This window comes from Hyaena hyaena, unplaced genomic scaffold, assembly GCF_003009895.1.
Source record: "Hyaena hyaena isolate Hyena2069 unplaced genomic scaffold, ASM300989v1 scaffold_292, whole genome shotgun sequence".
NCBI classification, from domain to species: domain Eukaryota; kingdom Metazoa; phylum Chordata; class Mammalia; order Carnivora; family Hyaenidae; genus Hyaena; species Hyaena hyaena.
In genome coordinates, this window is record NW_024080924.1 from 1099830 (window position 1) to 1120294 (window position 20465).

The following is a 20465-nucleotide window of genomic DNA, read 5'->3' on the forward strand; positions in this document are numbered from 1 at the left end:
ATGGGCCACAATTCTCCCGACAGATTTACAAGTGTCTGTGGAGTTTTAAAAGACAATTGCTTAACAGGCATTAAGTGAGACACATAGGACTGTGTAAATATTTTAGCTGGAATAGGGGATTTTTTTTAAATGTCTTAGCCAAATATTGCATTAAATCTGAAAACGGTGGCAAACTGATTAGCAGCAGTCGCCAGCTTCATGCTTTGCCAGTGATTCCTGTGGCCAAGAATAGATACCAGATTCCATCCACCAGTTGAGCTTGGGTGTTTTAAAATAATTCTCCACCCTTTGCTTTCTTCTCCTTTTTTCTTTTTAAATTTCTTTCTGGTTTATCTAAATGTAAACACACTCCAGAGTAAAAAGTTACGGGTAATGTGACTAACCCAGTAGAGGCCGAAACGGGAACGGGGGCCCAGAGGTCAGAGAAACTGCGGAAGGCTTGCAGCTGTCCTGGTTGAGCAATGGGGAAACAGGTTGCTTTTTGTTAATGGGGCTTATGCATCTTAATCACTGGTCTCTTTGCAGCCAGTGATTGCACTGCTGGAAGGATCAACTCCGTTACCCCTGCCCCTTATGGATTCCCTTGAATCATAAAGAGGCAGGCCTGTTGCCTTCAAGATTTATATGTCCTGGAGAATCTGTCATATAACGTTAGTAAAAGCTACCATGTAATAAGCATTTTGGCTCTAGAGGAAGTGCATTTCTCTTTAAGTTTATTCTGAGAGAGAGAGAGAGAGGGAAAAAGAATCCCGAGCAGGCTCTGCACTGGCAGTGTGGAGTCTCATGCAAGACTTGAACTCACTAACATGAGATCATGACCTGAGTCGAAATCACGAGTCAGACGCTTAACTGACTGAGCCACCCAGGCACCCCAGGAAGCATTTTTTTAATTTAAGAATTCCTATTGGGAAACCATTTTCCTCATTTGAGCATTGCATAGGATGTATTGCTTAACCTCAAATATAATTTCTGTGAGAATAAGGCATATACTACCTAATGGGGCTTTGCTCTGCCTTTGCTGATCCCATCAGCTCTTAATTTTCACCTACTCATTTTCACTAAAGACACTCCTTAATGCAAATACTCAATTGATTGCCCAAAAATATAGGTTCTATCTCTTCTCCACAAATGGCTTGGGTTTTTCTTTAAGTTTATTTATTTATTTTGAGAGAGAGAGAAACCATGCATGTGCATGCTGTAGGGGCAGAGACAGGGAGAGAGAGAGAGAGAGAGAGAGGAGGAGAAGAGAAGAGAGAAGAGAAGAGAAGAGAGAAGAGAAGAGAAGAGAGAAGAGAAGAGAAGAGAAGAGAAGAGAAGAGAAGAGAAGAGAAGAGAGAATACTAAGTAGTTCCCTTACCATCAGCATGGAGCCTAATGTGGGGCTCAAGCTCCCAAAACGCGAGATCATGACCTGAGACCAAACGAAGAGTTGGATGCTCAACTTGGTTGGATGCCACTGAGATGCTTCTGGATTTTAATCATGTGTCCAGACCATTTGATATTGTTGGTTCACAGGTCTGAACATCTTAAAATAATGTGTTTATAATTTTATAAATGTGTACTTCGGAAATCTGAGTGCTTAATATAAAAATCCCTGTAGACTTTCCCCCAAGCCCATTCAGATAACTCCACTGGTGTTGGTGATAGTGTAATTTACATTCCAATTAAATGGGGCAAGAAGGGCCTTTCAGAAAGGCTGCTTTCATGGACAGACCTCAAACCTAGCCTTATGTTGTGGTTAAATCACAAATTATTTTATATCAACTTTTGCATGTCACCAGTCACAGTCACCTTTGAATAAATTACCTCAGTGCATGGGTGATCGTCTCATATTTTACATTCTAGTGTAAAATCCCTTCAGATGCCCTAGCCCCCATATCACAGTGACGGGCACAGTTGTAGCTTACGTGTAGCTAGCCACATCTGCAAGGCACAAGTACAGAAGGCACGATTTTATTTAAAGAAATCTCTCTCTTTCATCACTCCCATTTTGGTATAAGCTATGTTGTACCAAAAGCAGTTTGACCATAGGTATCAAGGACACTAACAATGTTTTTCCTATTTTACCCATAATTCCACTTTTAGGAAACAAAGAAACAGTCTTAAACTGAGTAAGTTTTCCTGGGCACAGTTGTTACTTAAAGCCTGATTGGCTACAAGAGTAAGGGAGAAGGGACTGCACTGTTCAACTGTAGGGTCACTGTTAGATAACCTAGAGTTCATCTGTTGGATGAAATTTGATATGGCTGTTAAACACAATGCTTGTGCATTCTGTGAACTAATATGAGAAAGTGTGTTTGAGATCTTTAATTGAATAAAGGTACATACATTTCTCTTTCAAATACAAGGGTATAAAACATGTATATGTATAAACATATATATAAAGGCAGTCCTTATAAAACTAGGAGGGGAGTGTGTGAGGAAGAGGCCAAAACACTTAAAAAGGTACAAAAGTATTCTGGTCATGATAGCATGAATGACTTTCCTCCTACTATTTTTTTAATAAATATTTTTCAAGTTTCTTCATAATACTTTTTAGAAGGGGCTTGCTGCACTCCTCCCCAAAATGAGTTCCCATCCCCTTCAGACGGTCAGGAACTTTGTGATTGGGGCTGCCTGCCTAAGGCTTCCTATTAACACAGTCTACCTGGAGATCAGGGCTTTGGCTGAAGGTGCCTTTTTCTTCCATTATAACACACTTTCCCATCTATTGCTTGAAATCCCCAGCCTTTTCAAACTAGTCTGAGAAATTAATTTATACTAATGTGTTAATGAATTCTTCTTCAATAGTGTTTTCTTTTTTAACTCATATGTATGAGTGCCTAAAGAGATCTTCTGAAGTTGGCATCTTCATTTCAAGGGAAAGCTTCCGATGGTGATGATTTTTATGGGGACCTTGGGAAGGGATGTTTTTAAATAAATGGATGGATCACTTAACACCCTATAAATCAAGTCATGCCCGATCCGTCTATATTTAGGCCCAGTCATGGGTAGGTGATTAATGAATATTTTTCATGCTGATGTCTCGCAGACCAAGGCTGTGTCTATAACCACATAATCATCACAGTGGAAATTCTGACTCAGCTGTGATGTTTGATGGGGGGACTTTTGAATAGTGCCTTAGACAATTCCGTGCAAAGGCTGTAGCTGGTGGCCCAGCTTCGCAAGTCTTTCCAAAAGTCCTAAAGCATGTTGGCATGTCCTCACTTGGCCCTGTCACTTCTGCTTAAATTTTTTCATGGAGAATACTCATGATCATGGGACATTAAGGTGAATTTGATCTTGGGCAGCCTCCCTCTGTGAAGTGAATCAGCATCATGGGACTCCCCTGGGCTCAAGCTTCCTGGTGGGTTTATTTTTACACAAAATTCCTCTGAGGAAAGTAGTACCCACTCTTCATCAGAGTAGCTCTAGACAGTATCTTCTTGGATGGAATGATTTTCTTCATTGTTCTCTTCTCTCTCTAGCTTAACTACTTAAATAAGGGGCTATAGAATCTGTCTCCACTTACTTCACCCCTCCCCAGTTCAGCTTCCTCCTTCTATCCCCTAGTCCCTGAATCTGCTTCTGAAAAGACCAGAGACCTCTGTGTTGCTAGAATCAGTGGCCACTTCTCTGTCTTCTGTGTGACCTTTCAACAGTATTGCACAGAGCTGACTATTCTTTTTTCCTTGCAAGACTGGGTTCCTCTCAGACCATGTGACTCCACACCCCTACTTTTCTTTCCAGCTGCTCATTCTCCATCCTTTGTGGGCCTTTCCTCCACCACCCATGTGCCCAGGGTTTGTCTTACAACCCCTCCCTTCTTTGGCTACCTTTTTTCTATCTCATCTGTGCAGCGTAAACTGCAGACTTTTACATACAACATGAGCATCTAATTGACATCTCAGACTTAACATGCCCTAAATAACACTCTTGATTTCCCCTCCTCAAACTTACAGCTCTCTCCCTTACTCTAGTCAAGTCTCTAGCCAGGTATCTTCAAAGTGAGACTTTTCCTGACTATTTTACTTAAAATGACAAGTCTCCTACTCCTGTGGCACTTTGTGACCTCCTTTCCCCAATCAGGTTGGTTCTAGCTCCAGTTCCTTGAATGCAGTGCCTTTGAATCAAAATCTAGGTGATTCAAAACACAGGACATTAAAGATCTGGGAAAGAGAACATCTCTGTGTCCCTGAGGTCCAGTCATGCTATTACCACTTCACTTGTCCCAAAAGATAAATACGTTCCCATCATGCTTTACTTTTACTCGTTGTATTTCCTCTTTCTGAAACTACTTGCCTCTTTCTTCATTCTCCTTGGCGCGCTGGCTAACTCCTCCTGAACTTTTTGCAATTGAACTCATAAGTTACCTATTTTGAAGAACTTTCCCTGGCCACCACCTCCCAATCCCAGTCTGAGTTGGAAGCCCCTACGCAGTGTCCCATGACACTGCACTATACTACAGTTTGTTGATTTCCTTATCTCTCTCTGTTTCTAGATTTTTTTAGAGGAAAAATGACCAATAGCTCTGGGTAAATAGTCTCCCCCCCCCAAACATTTAACACAGTGCCATAGGGCAGGTACTCAATGTTTTGAATGTATGAATATTTGTGTAACCCGTGTATGTTCATAGTAAGGCTGGAAATCACCCTGTCTCCTGTGATCTAAGAACAATGTACTCCAAAACCTCTGTAGAGAAACAAAGCGGTCCATATGGTTTGATGGAAAGAGGATGGGCACCTCCAATCTTTTATTTCCTTGTTGGAAGGGATACCTCTACCTCCCTGTAAGGCATCTTTATTCTGTGCTAGGTCCAAACTTGGCATAAAATCCAGCATCTTCTTTAGTATTCACAGTCCATGCTCACAGCAAGCACTGTAAGTTGAGGAGGGGGGTGCCCGAGAGACCAGCCCCCCCCAACTCAATGTTTCCTCTCTTCCTATCTTTCTTCCTCTGTATCCATCTATCCTTCTGAAAGAGACCCAAGCTCTCTTCCTCATTTATGAAAGACAATGCCCATCTCCTTAAACCCAGAATATTAGATAACACTCCACCTACCCAAGCCCTCATCTAAGTATGGTGAGATGCTTGACCCCAAAATTAATCAAAGATTTTGTTTCCAATAATGACCATTTTCTTTCTAAGAATTCTGAATCTAGCTTTTGAGATTAAAAATATCTGTATCTCAAAAATAAATACATAAATACGTACATACATAAGTCTGTATCTCCTATCAGAATTCATGAATGTGAATGAACATGGCATGATATCCAGTCTGTTTTCTCCAGTCCATATATCCATCTACATGGATTGTACATATACATATCAAGAGACATATTTTTCACATATCTGAGTATATATACACATCTATATGTGTATGCGTGATGCTAGAGCCAAATGCTATCAAGACACTAAGATCTGTACTGCTTGTGTATAAGACTCCACCTCTCCCATTTGGCGGTTTATTCATTTATTTAGTAAATACTGAGTGTCTTCTCTGGGCTAGATATTATAATAGATGCTGGGAATAGAACAGTCTGCAAAATATACTCTTTCTGACTAATGAGAGAGACAGTCAGTCATGAAAGTTATAATTACAAAGAAGTATCAGTGCTATGAGACTATAGCAGAGGAATCCTCATTACAGTACAGAATGGAGGGTTGAAAAGAAACACTGATGAAGTGATCTCTGAGCTGAGATGAAAACAATGACCAACCACTAACTAGGCCTTGTTACTAGGAGCACAGGAGAATGTCACTGGAGAAGGAACACACTGATGCTGAACTTATCATGTTTGTAGAAATGAGAGACAGTCATGTGGCTAGGGCACAGAGTGTGGCCAGGAGAGCAAGGCTGGGAAGGCAAAGAGGAGCCAGTCTAGGCAGGGCTTTGGAAGGGCCAATCTGGAGGAGTAATGGAAGCTACTGGCACGTTTAAGCAGTGGGTTGGTATAATGAGATGTGTATTTATAAAGCTCACTGACTCCAGTGTGAAGAACAAATCAGAAGGAGGCAAGGGTATACGTGAGAGGACCAAGAAAGAAGGTACTGAGGCAGCCTGGTGGGGAGTGACAGACCCAAGAGCCCTTTTGGAGGTGAAACTATGGTCTAGACATGTCATTTTGGGAGTTGTCGTCCTCACAATGGTTACTGCAATGTTTACGTGCATGGAATTTTCTTGAGGTAGAGAGCATAGCATGAGAAGAAAGCAAATGGTAAAATACGGTAATGCTTAATGGCTGATTGTAGAAGGATGAGGCCACAAAGGAGACAGGATAGTCAGAGGTAGGAGGAAAGCCAGGAGTTGGAGCCCTGAGCTAGGGGACAAAGTATTTCAGGATGGGTAAGAGTTGAACAAAGTGGAATCCTGCTGGGCAGTGAGTCGAGACAAGATTAAAAAGAAGGGCACTGAGAGTACGATGGGTTCCTTGGTGACTTCAGAGTGTTTTCTCAGTGTCATCAGAGGGGTGAGGTGAATTTCAATGGGTGTGAAAGTATGTGGTGAGTGAGAAATAGAAAATCTGAGCCTGAGCAATTTTTAGAAGATGGTTTGGATGTGAAAGAGATTCAGATATTTATAACATGATGATTTGTTTACTAAACATGTAAATATTAGAAATGTCAACTTAATTCAAAGAGTTTGTGGGATGATTGTTAATGTTTCCTGATTCTTGGAAATGAAAAGAGTACAGTCGTGTACAATATGTTATCTTTCTACGCTTAGAAGTGTTTAAATATTTCAGATGGATAAAAAATATTGCAGATAGCATGTTCCTATTCAATATACAGAGGGTTTTTCATGAACATTTCATTTAGTCCTCATGAAATTTTATATATCAAGAAACTAAGGGAGGCGCCTGTGTGGCTCAGTCGGTTAAGCCTCTGACTTAGGCTCAGGTCTGACTTCGGCTCAGGTCATGATCTTACGGTTCGTGGGCTCGAGCCCCACGTCGGGTTCTGTGCTGGCAGCTCAGAGCCTAGAGCCTGTTTCAGATTCTGTGTGTGTCTCTCTCTCAAAAATAAATAAAAACTATTAAAAATATTTGGGGGAAAAAAACTAAGGTATTAAAATAACTTTCACAGTCAATCAGTGGCATGGAAAACTAAGAAATAAATGTATTTTTAGATTAAGAATAGTTCAAGGAAGAGGATTTTCTGAAGTATTGATTGTTAATATGTGTATATATACACTTATATATATAAGCATTATACTACAAGAAAATGCCAAAGCTTAGGTTCCATTTTTTTAAGTTAGAAAATTCTTTTTTTTTTAATATTTATTTATTTGTTTTGCGAAGAGGTGGGGAGAGCATGAGCAGCAGGGGAGTCAGGGGGAGAGAGGGAGAGAGAGAATCCCAAGCAGGCTCCATACTGTCAGCACAGAGCCCAAAGCAGGGCTCAATCCCATGGACTGTGAGATGATGACCTGAGCTGAGATCCAGAGGGAGATGCTTAACTGACTAAGCCATTCAGGTGCCCCTAAAAGTTAGCAAAGTCTTTAAGTGCCCAGCCAGTATTTGTCTTAAATCCAATTATTTATTTAATGGGTCTTTTTTTTATATAACGTTTATTGGTACCTTTTGAAATTAATGGGTATCATTCGAAGACTAATGTGTTTGATTTCTCAAGTACATGTATATTTCAAACTTTAGATCCATGGTAACTGTTGAAATGAAGGCACAGTCACATCTAAGATTTGAAGAATCACTCTACCTTGCAAAAATAAGCACAGAAATAACATTCTTCACTTATCTGTTTATTATGGTTTTAAGACTTTATGGGTTTAAGAGTTTCTAATTAGCTTTTTAAAAAATGACTTGAGATATAATCACATTTCCTATAATTCACCCATTTAAAATGTACTATGTAATGATTTTTGGTGTATTCACAGCAAACCATCACTACAACAATTTTAGAAAATTTTCATTACCCCCAAAAAACCTATTACCCTTAAGTTATCACCTCCTCAATCTCTCCACCTTTCCCACCCCCAGCCGTAGGCAACCATCATCTACTTTTGATCTCTCTAGATTTGCTTATTCTGGACAGTTCATATAAATGAAGTTATACAATTGATAGTTCTTTGTGATTTGCTTCCTTCACTCAGCATAATGCTCTCCCAATGGATTTTGAGCCATAAACACTGTGTATATACAGACACGAAGCAGCACTGGCATATGTGAATCTCTCTGTATGTCTACGTTACTTTGTGTTAATGAGGTGACCCAGGTACCCTGCATAGAAGGCCTGTGGTTTCACTCCTAATACCCACTTGCCCAGTCAAGTTTTTTTCAGCACTCGGGATACAGATTTTTTTCCTTTAGGTGAATACAGTCACTAAGAGGAATGATTTGGACATAATAAATATATCAGCTGAATTTCCAAACCAAAGGTAATGAATGAAAATACCTTTGATTACATATAGGTTGTCCACACCAGAGTCATTAATGTACAGTTGTCTGATTTGAGCCCAGAAATTTGAGTTTAGGGGTCTAGTTAGCAGAATATGTCAGGCAATCCACTACAGAAAATAATTAATATAGGTCTCTTGTAGAATAGATTTTCTATTTCCCCTATCCCAGGACTTCCTCTAATACCACTTATCACTTACCATGCTAAGCCTTAAGATACCCCCTGTATTTAGTATCAGAGCTCAGAAACTTGAAATAGGCACTTTTTATTTCAAGCTTTTATCATTTGTGTTTGACCTAAATCAACTTGAAGTCTTCCTTCATGTAGTCTTTTTCTAAAGAAGTTTTTTTCTTTTAAAAATAGTACCCTCTCTTTGTGCCTACCTTTAATAACCAAAGTTGAAAAATTCTTAATATTTTCCTAGTTTTATGTATAATTTTCCCCTTCCATAGAAACCCCTGAATTGTAGCTAGCCAAAAGCTGTTTTTATTTTACTGTTCTAACGCATTGGATTTAATGTAATTCCCTAGCCATTCAGTTCAAGGCCGATGCCATGAAAAAGAACTGTGTAGTTTTCTTGTGCTAATATTGTGATTTTGATTTCTGAATTTTTTTTTTTAGTTTCTTTTGATAAAAGTGTGTTTGGGAGTAGAAATCTAGAAGGGGTGTGTATGTGTGCGCGTGTGCATATGTGTGTATTTCGTGTGGAAAACACTAGGAAGGACACTGTACTGTGTGGGTATTGCTAAAAAGAGATACTGGAGTACAGTACGTTAATAAGGGAGGAAATAATTCACATGGTTCACATGCAGTTCACATTCCTAGGAACAGTCGTTACTATGTGTCCCACCCCTTGTTGTTGGTGACCCATTCACTACAATGTCCAAGGGCAGAGATTTTAGTCTGGGTTTTTCACTGATATATCCTCAGTACCAAGTATAAGTTGTGTATATAGTTGACACACGAGGGGATATTTGGCAAACTGATGTGTGTGTTGAGTGAATTCCTTTAGGATAAACTCTTTAACCCAGCATTCGATGCCCTTTTTATCTGACTCTGATTTATATCTCTCACATAAACCCTATTGATAAAAGATTTGCTTTAGTCACAGTTCTGAACGTTGCTACAGCAGTCCTCTCTGATGGCCCTTGGAGCTTGGGGCTTGTGGAAAGGTTGGGAAATTTGTAAAACTGAAGAAGTAAAACTGGCACAGAGCCCTGGAGGGAGTGGAGTAGGAATTAGGTAAGCAAAGAGAGCCTTCCAGTCTAAAAAAGCAGAGTGTAGGTAAATCTCTCCTTTCCTCTAAAAATAAATTCTCACTCCACTAAGCCCGCAGGTCCTTCAACTCAGAGAGAGAAGCATGCTCCGTGTTCTCCTAAAAAATGCCCATGGACGTTTGAGCAATTAATTAGACATGTCTTAGGTTTTGATTAATTAATTATATCTAGGCCTTGCCTCTGTATCCTTGCATCCTACCCATGTTTTTTAAAGTGGCTCAGCAAACTCTATTCCTTATTCTTAAGGGTCAAAAACAAAAAAAACAAGATAACCACCTTTGACCTTAACAGCCTCATATCTGAAATCTTAAAACATTCAGAGCCCTATCTTTCAATGAAATGCTTCACAAACACTCCTCTTTCAATGAGTTAAAATAATTCTCTCCATTTAGTGTCCAATATTCCCTTATGTTTTGCTTTTCAATATTTAATCTCTCTCTTTCTCACACCAGTCACTTAGTAGCTAACTTCAGGAACCAATATATTTTTAATTCTGACCCAAATTTAATAGATAATGAGGAAGAGAATGTCGGGTGACTATGGCTTTACATTGGAACCACTGGCATGGCCTGTGTCTGAGGCAACCTTGGTGGTCTGACGATATTGTAAATGTGCCCTCTGGTTAGACAATAAGCAACATTTGTGGATTTGTCAGTGACCTCTCCCCTTTGTGCACTGCCGGTCTCCAGTGTCATCATTAATTAGTCTTCAGGTCTCCCATTTGTCTGCCAGAAAGCATCTCAGATAAGCCAAGTTAATAAGTAGGAGCGGGCGAGCTGCCTGGCCACCGGAACGTGCAACGGCGTGGGGGCGGTCGGTGAGCTGGTCAGAGGGCGCCCCTCTCCTCTGATCACGGGGAGAAGTTTAATTCTAACAGGCCACATGGGAGGCTGGGCTGGTTGGGGCTCAGGGAGGACCTCTGAGCCCAGCAAGGGAGCTGCTCTTACACAGACTGGCTTCAGTTTCTAATATCAGAACCGTGAGGCCCAGAGGCCTGGGGCTATTGCTTCATACTTGTTTCATGCTTCCTCAGAAGCTTCTTCAGGGAATCCTAACAGTGGGTGGTAGAACTTCAGCAAAGGAACAAAAATTATTATCCCTGTGTTCCAAACAGAGAGCACATTCCTGTAAATCGGATGCATGGTGTTTGTAGTCACTGATTCTCAGCCATGACTCTCTTACCATTCTGGATCAGGCATGTTTCCCAACCAATTTTCCTAAATCGTAAAAATAACAGATAGTATTTGTGAGACCCCTTGCTAGTGCCGGGCATTCTGCAAACCATCTTATGTGTGTCGTCTCACTTAATTCTTATATTAGGTCTGGGAGGGGGTCCCTATTGTGTAGATGAGAGGAACTAGCCACAGCCCCCCACCGAGCCCAGGTAGGACTTGAGCCAAGCACAAGCCCTTCACCATACCGCTGAATGGCCTCAAAATCTGAGCTGTTCTCTGGACCCCGTGGGCTCTCTTACCACAGCCAGGACAAAGGAAGAGCCACAATGGTCAATCTTTTTAATTTATGCAGAAGTAGAGGTTTTGCTTTTCTTATTGAAAAAACAAGCTGTGCCTTTAGCTTTGGTCTGGCTAAGGAGAAGTAACCTTGAAGAAATTATTGTCATGGCTTTAATTATGTCCTTTTACTGAAGTACAGGCATGCCTTACCATATGTTATCTGTGTTCGTGAAAAATAGTTTCTATAAATGGAATTGTTAGAATTTGGACAAGGTAGAGGGCTAAAGACTTTAAATTCTCCCAATTTATATTGTTAGAAACTCCAGCTTTCTTTTAAATATGACTACTCATGTTCTCAAAGTCATGGCTGGATTTCATCAGGAAAGTTTATGTGGCCGTGAAAGTTCATTGGAAAATGCTGATTCTTGAAAGCAGACACCTTCCAAAGTGTTTCTGACCAATCTCCTGCTTGTAGGTCGACCCTCAGAACTAATCTGGAGGGTAATTTCTGCTGCCTTGCTTATGGCTTATGCCGTAAAGGAGTGGATGTTTGAGGGGGCTCTTTAGAGGACCCTGAGCCCTTTCAAATTAATACAGAACAACCACAGTGTTTGCAGAGTAGAGACTGGGACCCTTGGTCCCAGAAAGAAAGGAACGAGGGGAAAAATGAGGACGTCATGCTGTACTCCTGGAAATCCCACTCTGAGTCTGGGGTCAGCATTGCTAAATTTTTTTAAAAAAAATTTTAATATTTATTTATTTTTGAGAGACTGAGAGAGACAGATCATGAGCAGGGAAGGGGCAGAGAGAGAGGGACACACAGAATCGGAAGCAGGCTACAGGCTCTGAGCTGTCAGCACAGAGCCCAATGCAGGGCTCAAATCCACAAACCGTGAGATCATGACCTGAGCCAAAGTCGGATGCTCAGCTGACTGAGCCACCCAGGTGCCCCATCATTGCTAAATTTTTTAAACCTTCCTTCACATAAGAATGTAGTTAAGGGGCACCTGGGTGGCTCAGTCGGTTGAGCAACCAACTCTTGATCTCTGCTTAGTTTCATGATTTCATGGTTCTTGAGATGGAGCCCCACATGGGTCTCTTTGCTGACAGTGTGGAGCCTGCTTGGGATTCTTTCCCTCCATCCCTCCCAACCTCTCTTCACCTCTCTCTCTCTCTCTCTCTTTCTCTCTCTCCCCTTCCCTGTTTGCATACACTTGCGCACACACACTCTCTCTTCTCTCTCTCCACCCAAAAATAAAAAAGAATAGAATGTGGTTAATATGAGGAAATCATATGCTTTGGCCAGATATACACAGAACTTTCTGGAGAAGTTTTGGGACAAGTAAATGACACCTCCATGATGACTTCATAGCGATTAATATAATTAAAGGTAAAACATAAATACATACCATACAGAAGGTATTAGAGGTATTTGAAAGATGTGAAAACTTTGGATGGGAAAGGGCTTTATGCCAGTGGCAGCACATCAGAGAGACTTTTTAGGATGAGTGGGACTTTGTCCAGTGCAGTGGTAAGTATGTATGAGACTCCAGCAGAATGGATGGAGAACCACATGGATGCAGAGGTGGAACTGGGAATGTTAGCTGATAGGATTTGGAAACACTGTCGAATTTTGGTTTGGTTGGTCAAATGTATGTCAGAGATAGACCTGAAAGGTGCAGATGGAAAGGAAAGGGCCAGGAGTTTGAATTTAATTAGCGCAAGCACCCATTCATGGTTTTGTCTTGTCTTACAGCTTTCCCTCTTTGTTTTCAGTGGATGATCTTGCCTTATAATTCACACTGACCAGAGAAAACTCAACAAACCTCAAAGTTAACCCTGATCTTCTCTCCCTTACAACAGAACAACAGAAAGATCATAACGTTCCACTATTCCCCATCTCAGCAAATAGTAGTCATTACCACTGTGATGGTGCACTGTGGATTATATGGGTTTCCAAATGACCAAATCAGAACTGTCTAATTTGAGGGGGTGTGATTATCCAAAAAGCTATTATAGATTACATATTATATATTATAAATTATTTATAAATTCTATCTGAAGCACATCACATGTAAAACAATTCCACATGTGTTAGTGGAATATTAATGGGAAGAGTGGGTGAATGGGAAGCCTAAAATGAGAGGTACAGTCCTCCCTGACCTGGGCTTGTTTCTCATGCTGGGCTGGGGGTGGGTCCAGGCAACTCAGTTGCTTGGGAATTTCTGCAAAATCTATTTCAAGCTCTACTTTTGGAGCACACATCTGAAGAGGATCAGGACCTTTAATTCCCTGGGAATTCAGTAGTTTTTTCCTCTCTTTATTTTTGAGAGACCAAAAGCACAGTATTTTCTGCATCTCTGAAAGGAAAGTTAAAGGTGGTGCATTTCTGTTGCTGAAGAAGGGTGTGGAGGGAGCTATTTTTGTTTGTTTGTGTTGATTCAGTTTTGTTTTTATTTTTGCCCTGGAATTTGCTTAACCAGTGATTGATAAGGATTTTGCACACTTAATACCAAAGAGCATAGCACAGAGCATAAACTCAACAATTACTTGTTCTTCAGTAAATCTAACACCCAGCTTTTCTTCACAGCAAGTGAAAAACAGATGATGGTGGTATGCAAGGAGTCACCAAAGGAGTATCTCCAGCCTTTCAAAGACAAACTGGAGGAGTTCTTCCAGAAAGGTAGGGGACTGCATCAGCTACATATCCACAAAACTCCGAAACATCTGCCATTCCCCAGACCATTCTCTGAGGCCCACAACCCATCACATCCCTGCTGACCACCAGCAGCTCCATTGATTTTACCAGTCCATCTTCTTGTGGTGGTTACGTACTCAGTATAGATGGAATTGTCCTGCTACTTTTATATCACCTTTCAAACCCTTTTTTAACATGTTAAGTCCTTTGACATTACTCCTGTTCTTGTAAACTTTTTGAGGGAAGACTTCTTCTTTGTCTCTTCATGGATCCCAAAGGGATCCTCAGTATATGTTACCTGATGAACGACATACATTCAAGGCTTAGACAAGTCATGCCTTTCAGATTTGCAGTTAGCCTGAACAAGCAGATGGTGATTATCTCCCTAGGTTTATCAGTGTAGCATTTTGGAAACTTGTGTTGTATTTTTTTTTTTTTTAGTGTTTGTTTATTTTTTTGAGAGAGAGAGGAAGAGAGAACATGTATGTGCGAGTGAGTGTGGTTGGGGGAGGGGCAGGGAGAGAAATAGAGAATCCCAAGTAGGCTCCACATTGTCACTGAAGAACCCAACATGGAGCTCGATACCAGTTTTATGAGATAATGGCCTGAGTCAAAATCAAGAGTCAGACACATAATATGCCCCTTTTGTTGTATTTTTATTCCTTTTTCAGAATGGAAAATTGGGGCCAATTTGAGGTTAGTAGATGGAAGTCATAGGCACGAGACTATTTATCTGGTGCATTTATGCACTTATTTGGAGATCTTACGAAGTTATGTTCCTTCCTCCCTGATTCTGGCGGGGGTAGGGAACTTTGGTTGATCTCTATTATAGTGAACAAAGAAGGTTAATGCCTTGTGGATATTTTTTCTATTTGAATCATTCAAATCCAGCTAATGATGTGAATCGAAAATAAGTGTGGGGCACAAACTTGCAATTATAAATTAAGTCATGGGAATGTATTGTACAGTACGGGGACTATAGTTAATAATACTGTATTGTATATTTGCAAGCTGCTAAGAGAGTAGATCTTAAAAGTTCTCATCACAAGAAGAAAAGTGTTGTAACTGTGTAGTGATGGATATTAACTAGACTTATTGTGATGATTCTTTTGCAATATATACATAAGTGATTATGTTGTACCTCTGAAACTAATATGTTAAGTGTCAATTATATCAGTAAAGAAGCATGGAGTAGTTAGAGGGAGCTTTTGTCTTTGCTAGAAAGTCAAAGGAAATACACGCAGGAACCTCTGGGGATGTATCAACATGTTCTTTCTGTCTGTTAATAAGGTCCCATGATACCACACCATCAACAAAAGACCATTTAAGCGGGGTGAATCCATAAAGTATGGCCAAACCACCTTGGGAATTGGCAGGAAAATTCTCAGTCCATGAGTCAGAGAAACTCCATTCTAGCTGTTCCTTCGGTGCAGAGAACATTGTTCCCTCCGCCTTGGTGAGGGCTTGTTTGTGTGGAAGCAGAAGTCAGGAGTTCTCTCTTGGCCGCTGCTAAACCTCTTAGATGAGGGAAGCAATGTCATAACACAAAGTACCATCCTAAGAGCAAAGAGCAATACCACCCCTTAGGTGTTATGTGACTAAAATGAGGTGTGCTTTGTATGTGAGTTATCCCAGTAGATACATTGCTTTAGTATTATGCCATATAAATAAAAAGCATGAAGGATTTCCTTTTGCTGACCCCCTATTAAAAATTTCTGCTTTTTTCCCCTGCTAGATGTTTATTTATTTAATTTTTTTAATTTTTTATTTTTTTTCTTTTATAGTTTATTGTCAAGTTGGTTTCCATATAACACCCAGTGCTCATCCCCACAAGAGCCCTCCTCCATGCCCATCACCCCCCTTCCCCTCTCCCCCGCCCCCATCAGCCCTCAGTTTGTTCTCAGCATTCAAGAATCTCTCATGGTTTGCCTCCCTCCCCCTCCCCAACTATTTTTCCACTTCGCCTCCTTCAAGATCCTCTGTTAACTTCCTCCTAATCCACCTATATGTACAAATATATGGTATCTGTCCTTCTCTGCATGACTTATTTCACTTAGCATAACACCCTCGAGTTCCATCCACGTTGCTATGAATGGCCAGATTTCATTCTTTCTCATTTCCATGTAGTAGTCCATTGTATATATAAACCACATCTTCTTGATCCATTAATCGGTTGATGGACATTTAAATTTCTGCTTTTGATATATGTAGAATTAACTTGAAATGAGACCCGATTCTGTTTTTATGTTTAATTATTATTATCCTAAATCTGGAAAATTCTGCAGTGTATACATGTGGGTAGTATCAGCGTCTATGTCACAATGGCCTTATACTCCTTTTTCTCTTGGAACTTATACTGTCAATTCTATTTTTTGTTGTTGGAAAAAGAGAAAATACAAATAGATTTAGAACCTTGAACATCTTGGAAAGGGAACTGGCAAATCACTGTCTGGGGTGTAAGTTAACTTCTTTGGTAAGTTTCTTGTGGTCTGTTCTGAAAGAGGAAATTGAGTCGAGGCAAACTGAACCTTATATCAGTGAGGTAAGGGTTGGTGACAGTAAGATGTTCTAGAAAAACCTTAGTGCAACCCTGGCTGCATGCTAGAATCACCTGGGAGAGATTTGTAAACATTCTTATACCAGGCCAAACTCCAGACCTTCCATCAACATCTCTGGGGGTAGGACCAGGCATTAGCATTATTGATTTACTCCCAAGGTGATGCCAGTGTGCAGCCCAGGTTGAGAACTTCCATGGTCCTGCTTAGATCACCATTCAGTGTGTCTTCAAAGATGTTTATTCAGTCAGGGGCACCAGTCAGTAAAGCACTGCTCCTATTCTCAGTGTTGTGAGTTCAAGCCCCACATTGGGCATGGAGCCTATTTAAACTTAAAAAAAAAAAAAAAAAGTGTTTCTTGGGAAGCCTGCTGTACGTCACTCACTCCTTGTTCCTCTCTCAGTGACTGTCTCACTGGGAAAAGATCTCCCATTGAATAAAGGTGTCAGCTTTCCTTGAACCAGTATAGTGAAAGAAAGATGGGAAGGACATTAGGAATAATTTCAAATCATATTTAAAACAAAAATAGCTAAAACAAAGCACAAAGAGAATTTAAAGGAAAGCTACCATTTATACAGAATTTAAAAATTTTTAACGTTTATTCATTTTTGAGAGACAGAGTGTGAGTGGGTGAGGGGCAGAGAGAGAAGGAGACACAGAATCCAAAGCAGGCTCCAGCCTCTGAGCTGTCAGCCCAGAGCCCGATGTGGGGCTCAAACCCATGAACTGTGAAACCATGACCTGAGCCGAAGTCGGACATCTTACCAACTGAGCCATCCAGGCACCCCCAGAATTTTAAAATATAAAAATAAAATGTAATATTTTAGGAATCTTAAACATTCCCAATACAGTAATGGTGAAAAGAGGCCCTGTTGAAATAGCCTGTTACTGCTACCTTAGCTGACTTAGCTGAGTTTGGTCAAAAATCAGTTTAGAAGTGTACTGTCTGATATAAATGGCAGGCACTAGCCACATGAAGCTGTTAGGCAATTGAAATGTGGCTGATCCAATCTGAGATGTGCTCTAAGTGTAAAAGAGCAGATTTTGACAACTTAGTATAAGAAAACACAAAATATTTCATTTCTGATTTTTTGTGTATTGATTATACAGCAAAATAATATTTTGAATATATTGGGTTAAAAATAAGATACTATTATGAATATTAATTTACTTGTTTCTTTTAGATTTTAAGCATGGCTACTAGAAAACTGAAAATGATCTATATGGTTCACAGTGTATTTCCATTGGCCAGCACTAGTCTAGAGTCACAGTCCTTTAGCCTCTCTCATTTCATTCCTTCACGCCCCTCTTCGTGTCCTTGCTCAGCTTGAAGCCTGGGTTACTGGAATGCAGTTTCAGGAGTGAGCCCCTCCCCACTTTTGCTCTGGTCCTGGCCATTGTTTGGCTCACTGGTGGGGGTGGAGGCTTAACTGATAGAGATGGCAGCCTTCGGCTTCATCAAGCTTTTCCCCTGTGGCTCAGCAGGCAGGGCTCTGTCATGGTGCAGAATACACAAATGGACTGTCTCTTGGCCTCTGTGGGGTTCTAAATAGTAGTAACTTCTTTATGTAGATGTTTCAGTGATTGATAGTAAACATGGGATTTTCCTTCCACCATAAACATGCAATATTTACCCTGGATAATCAAATTTTTATGACAGTTATACAGCTTTAAGTATACTATCTCATCTAATATGCTATTCATTGTAAGAAACACCGTTATTACAAGTATTGCTAAGAATGAAAAATTGTTGACAGGTAAACTACAATGTGTCATAGATTATAAGATGTGCCCTGAAAGCATGTGCTAAAATATGAAAATTCCATCAAGCTTGAAGATGACATAATATGGTACTATAATTAGGCATATAGAGTCAGAGAGGAGGAATGTCTAACACTTTCAGGTAATTCAGGAAAGTCTTTCAGCCAAGGAGATGTTTTTGTTCTTATGGGGTGGTGGGGAGAAGAAGCAAAGATGGTGGTACTGATGGTAACAACAGTGGATGATAGTTAACCTTTACAGAGTGCTACTGTATGCCAGACACTCTGGGGAGAGAAGCTCTTCTTTCTTGTTTAGTCCTCATGACTACTCTCTGGAATAAGCACTGTTAGCACCCTGTGGTACAGATGAGGAAATAGAGGAATAGGAATTCTCAGCAGAGAATGAAGGGCATTCCAGGCAGAGGAAAACACTGCAAAGCTCAGGATGGAAAGAAATGATGTATTTGGTGAATGGGAAGGGGCTTGGTGTGGCTAGAGCACCGGGCATATGGGAAGAACACAAGATCAAAAAGGAGAATCCCAATATGACTTGCTAAACAATCTGAACTTTGTCTTTTAGGCAACATGGAACCTTTGAAAAGTGGCAGGTATGGGAATGACACAGTCACATTGGGTTTGTTTTGATTTGGTGCACGAGATCCTTTTACTTTGTCCTGTTAAGAAATACGTTATAAGCAAGAAGAGCTGGAGTCATAAAAGATGGGAAGGTAGTCTATCAAGTTATTTGACAGTAGTCCAGGCAAATGATGGTAAGAGCAAAAACAATCCCAGAGAAACAACAAAGGAAGGGACATATTTCTAAAGCTTTTAGGAGGCATAGGACTAGATAGCCCATTGGAAGTACAAAAGCAAAGGATAATTCCCCCTTTTTCTGGCTTGGATAACTGGCTTGATACCGATAAGGAGAACCAGATTTGGGATGGAAAACAATGCAGTAGACTTTGAGCACAGTGATTTGACACATGTATGAGACACGCCGGTGGAGATGTTGGGTTCATGAGACAGCACTGGATGAGACTAGAGAGGGTAGAAGTTCAAGTCATAGGAATTAATGAAAAAGCCCAAAGAAAGGGTATAAAATTAAAAGTTCCTATAGTATCAAAGTATCTGAGCACAGGATATAAGAGCCATAATTGAGAAAAGATACTTCCATACTTACATAATATCTGAGTATTTGGCAGATAAGCCAATTTTCTATTAGAAGTCTTATCACTCATAAAGTCTTAAGCAATTGAGTTCCTTATTCCTGAGAAGTCACCCATAAGTGGTGACTCAGTTGATGCATGGGGACGCTAATTTTTATATGAGCTGCAATTCAGTTCTTTTAACACTCATGATGATTTAATTTTTCTTTTGCAAATCACATCCTGTTGCCACACTCAAGGGGAGATGAAGTGTTTGCCCTGTGTCATCCTTCGCGTCTCAAAATGCCCTTAAATAGTGTGAGTTGACAAAATTGTGTTAGTTGTTCTTAACTAATTTCATTTCCTGTGTGGAATTGAAAGTAATTTTAATGGCACCATTTTTCAGAGTTGCGATCTCCATGGTATCCAAGCTTTTCCCCTTACATGGTTTTGCTTTTCCACAGTAGGCTCTTGTTGACTCCAGTTTATAGCTCAGTTCAGAGTAACCTTGTGCAGGCAATATTTGAGCTCATGTTTTCCCACCCTCAGATCAAACATAGTCATAATGATACAGCCTTCAAAAATGTGATGCTCACATTAAAACTCCCCATAAACATGGCAGGGATCCTGTAATTGAAAGAAGGCGCGGAGCAACTGATTAGATCCTAGGTATAGATCTTGTAGGTGGTCTTTGCATGCTGTTAAATTGGTCATTTGTATTTATAGCTTCGGCAGGGAGGGCTGCAACCTAACCTGGTGCTAAGACCAGCCTTCTCCCACACTTGGCCCTATCTCCTTCTCCATTAGTTTTAGCGAGCAGCCATGAATGGAACCAAATCAAAATGCATCTGAATGAGCCGTGCCAGTCCTACAGTTCTCAAACTATCCTCTGAGGTCCTTTGAGCAGCTGAGATTAGAGATACTCTTAACGTCAAAACACTTATCTAGTAAAAGTAAATAGATACATTTACCAAAAAAACTAAGAAACAAATAAAACAACTCTGATTGCCCACATTGAATGCCAAAAGAATCATCTAAATAGATGATCTGCTTCTATTCACTTTCTCATCCTAACATAATGGAGCCTCAGCCTGGCCCCTGATAGGTGTTAATAATTATTGTGGAATTAATGAATGAGCAGCCTGAATCTTGTAAAGTGCCCAGAGGCTACTTTTACCCCCT

At 40.4% G+C, this 20465-nt stretch overlaps 1 protein-coding gene across 2 annotated transcripts in view; it reads left to right on the forward strand.

The window, feature by feature from the left end:
* FMN1 (formin 1) overlaps window positions 1-20465 on the forward strand; it is a 394055-nt gene that overhangs the window by 281674 nt on the left and 91916 nt on the right. For both annotated transcript variants that reach the window (XM_039247265.1, XM_039247266.1), the window contains one exon: window positions 13716-13808. In XM_039247265.1, coding sequence (XP_039103196.1) covers window positions 13716-13808 — 93 coding nt within the window. The remainder of the gene's footprint in view (window positions 1-13715; window positions 13809-20465) is intronic.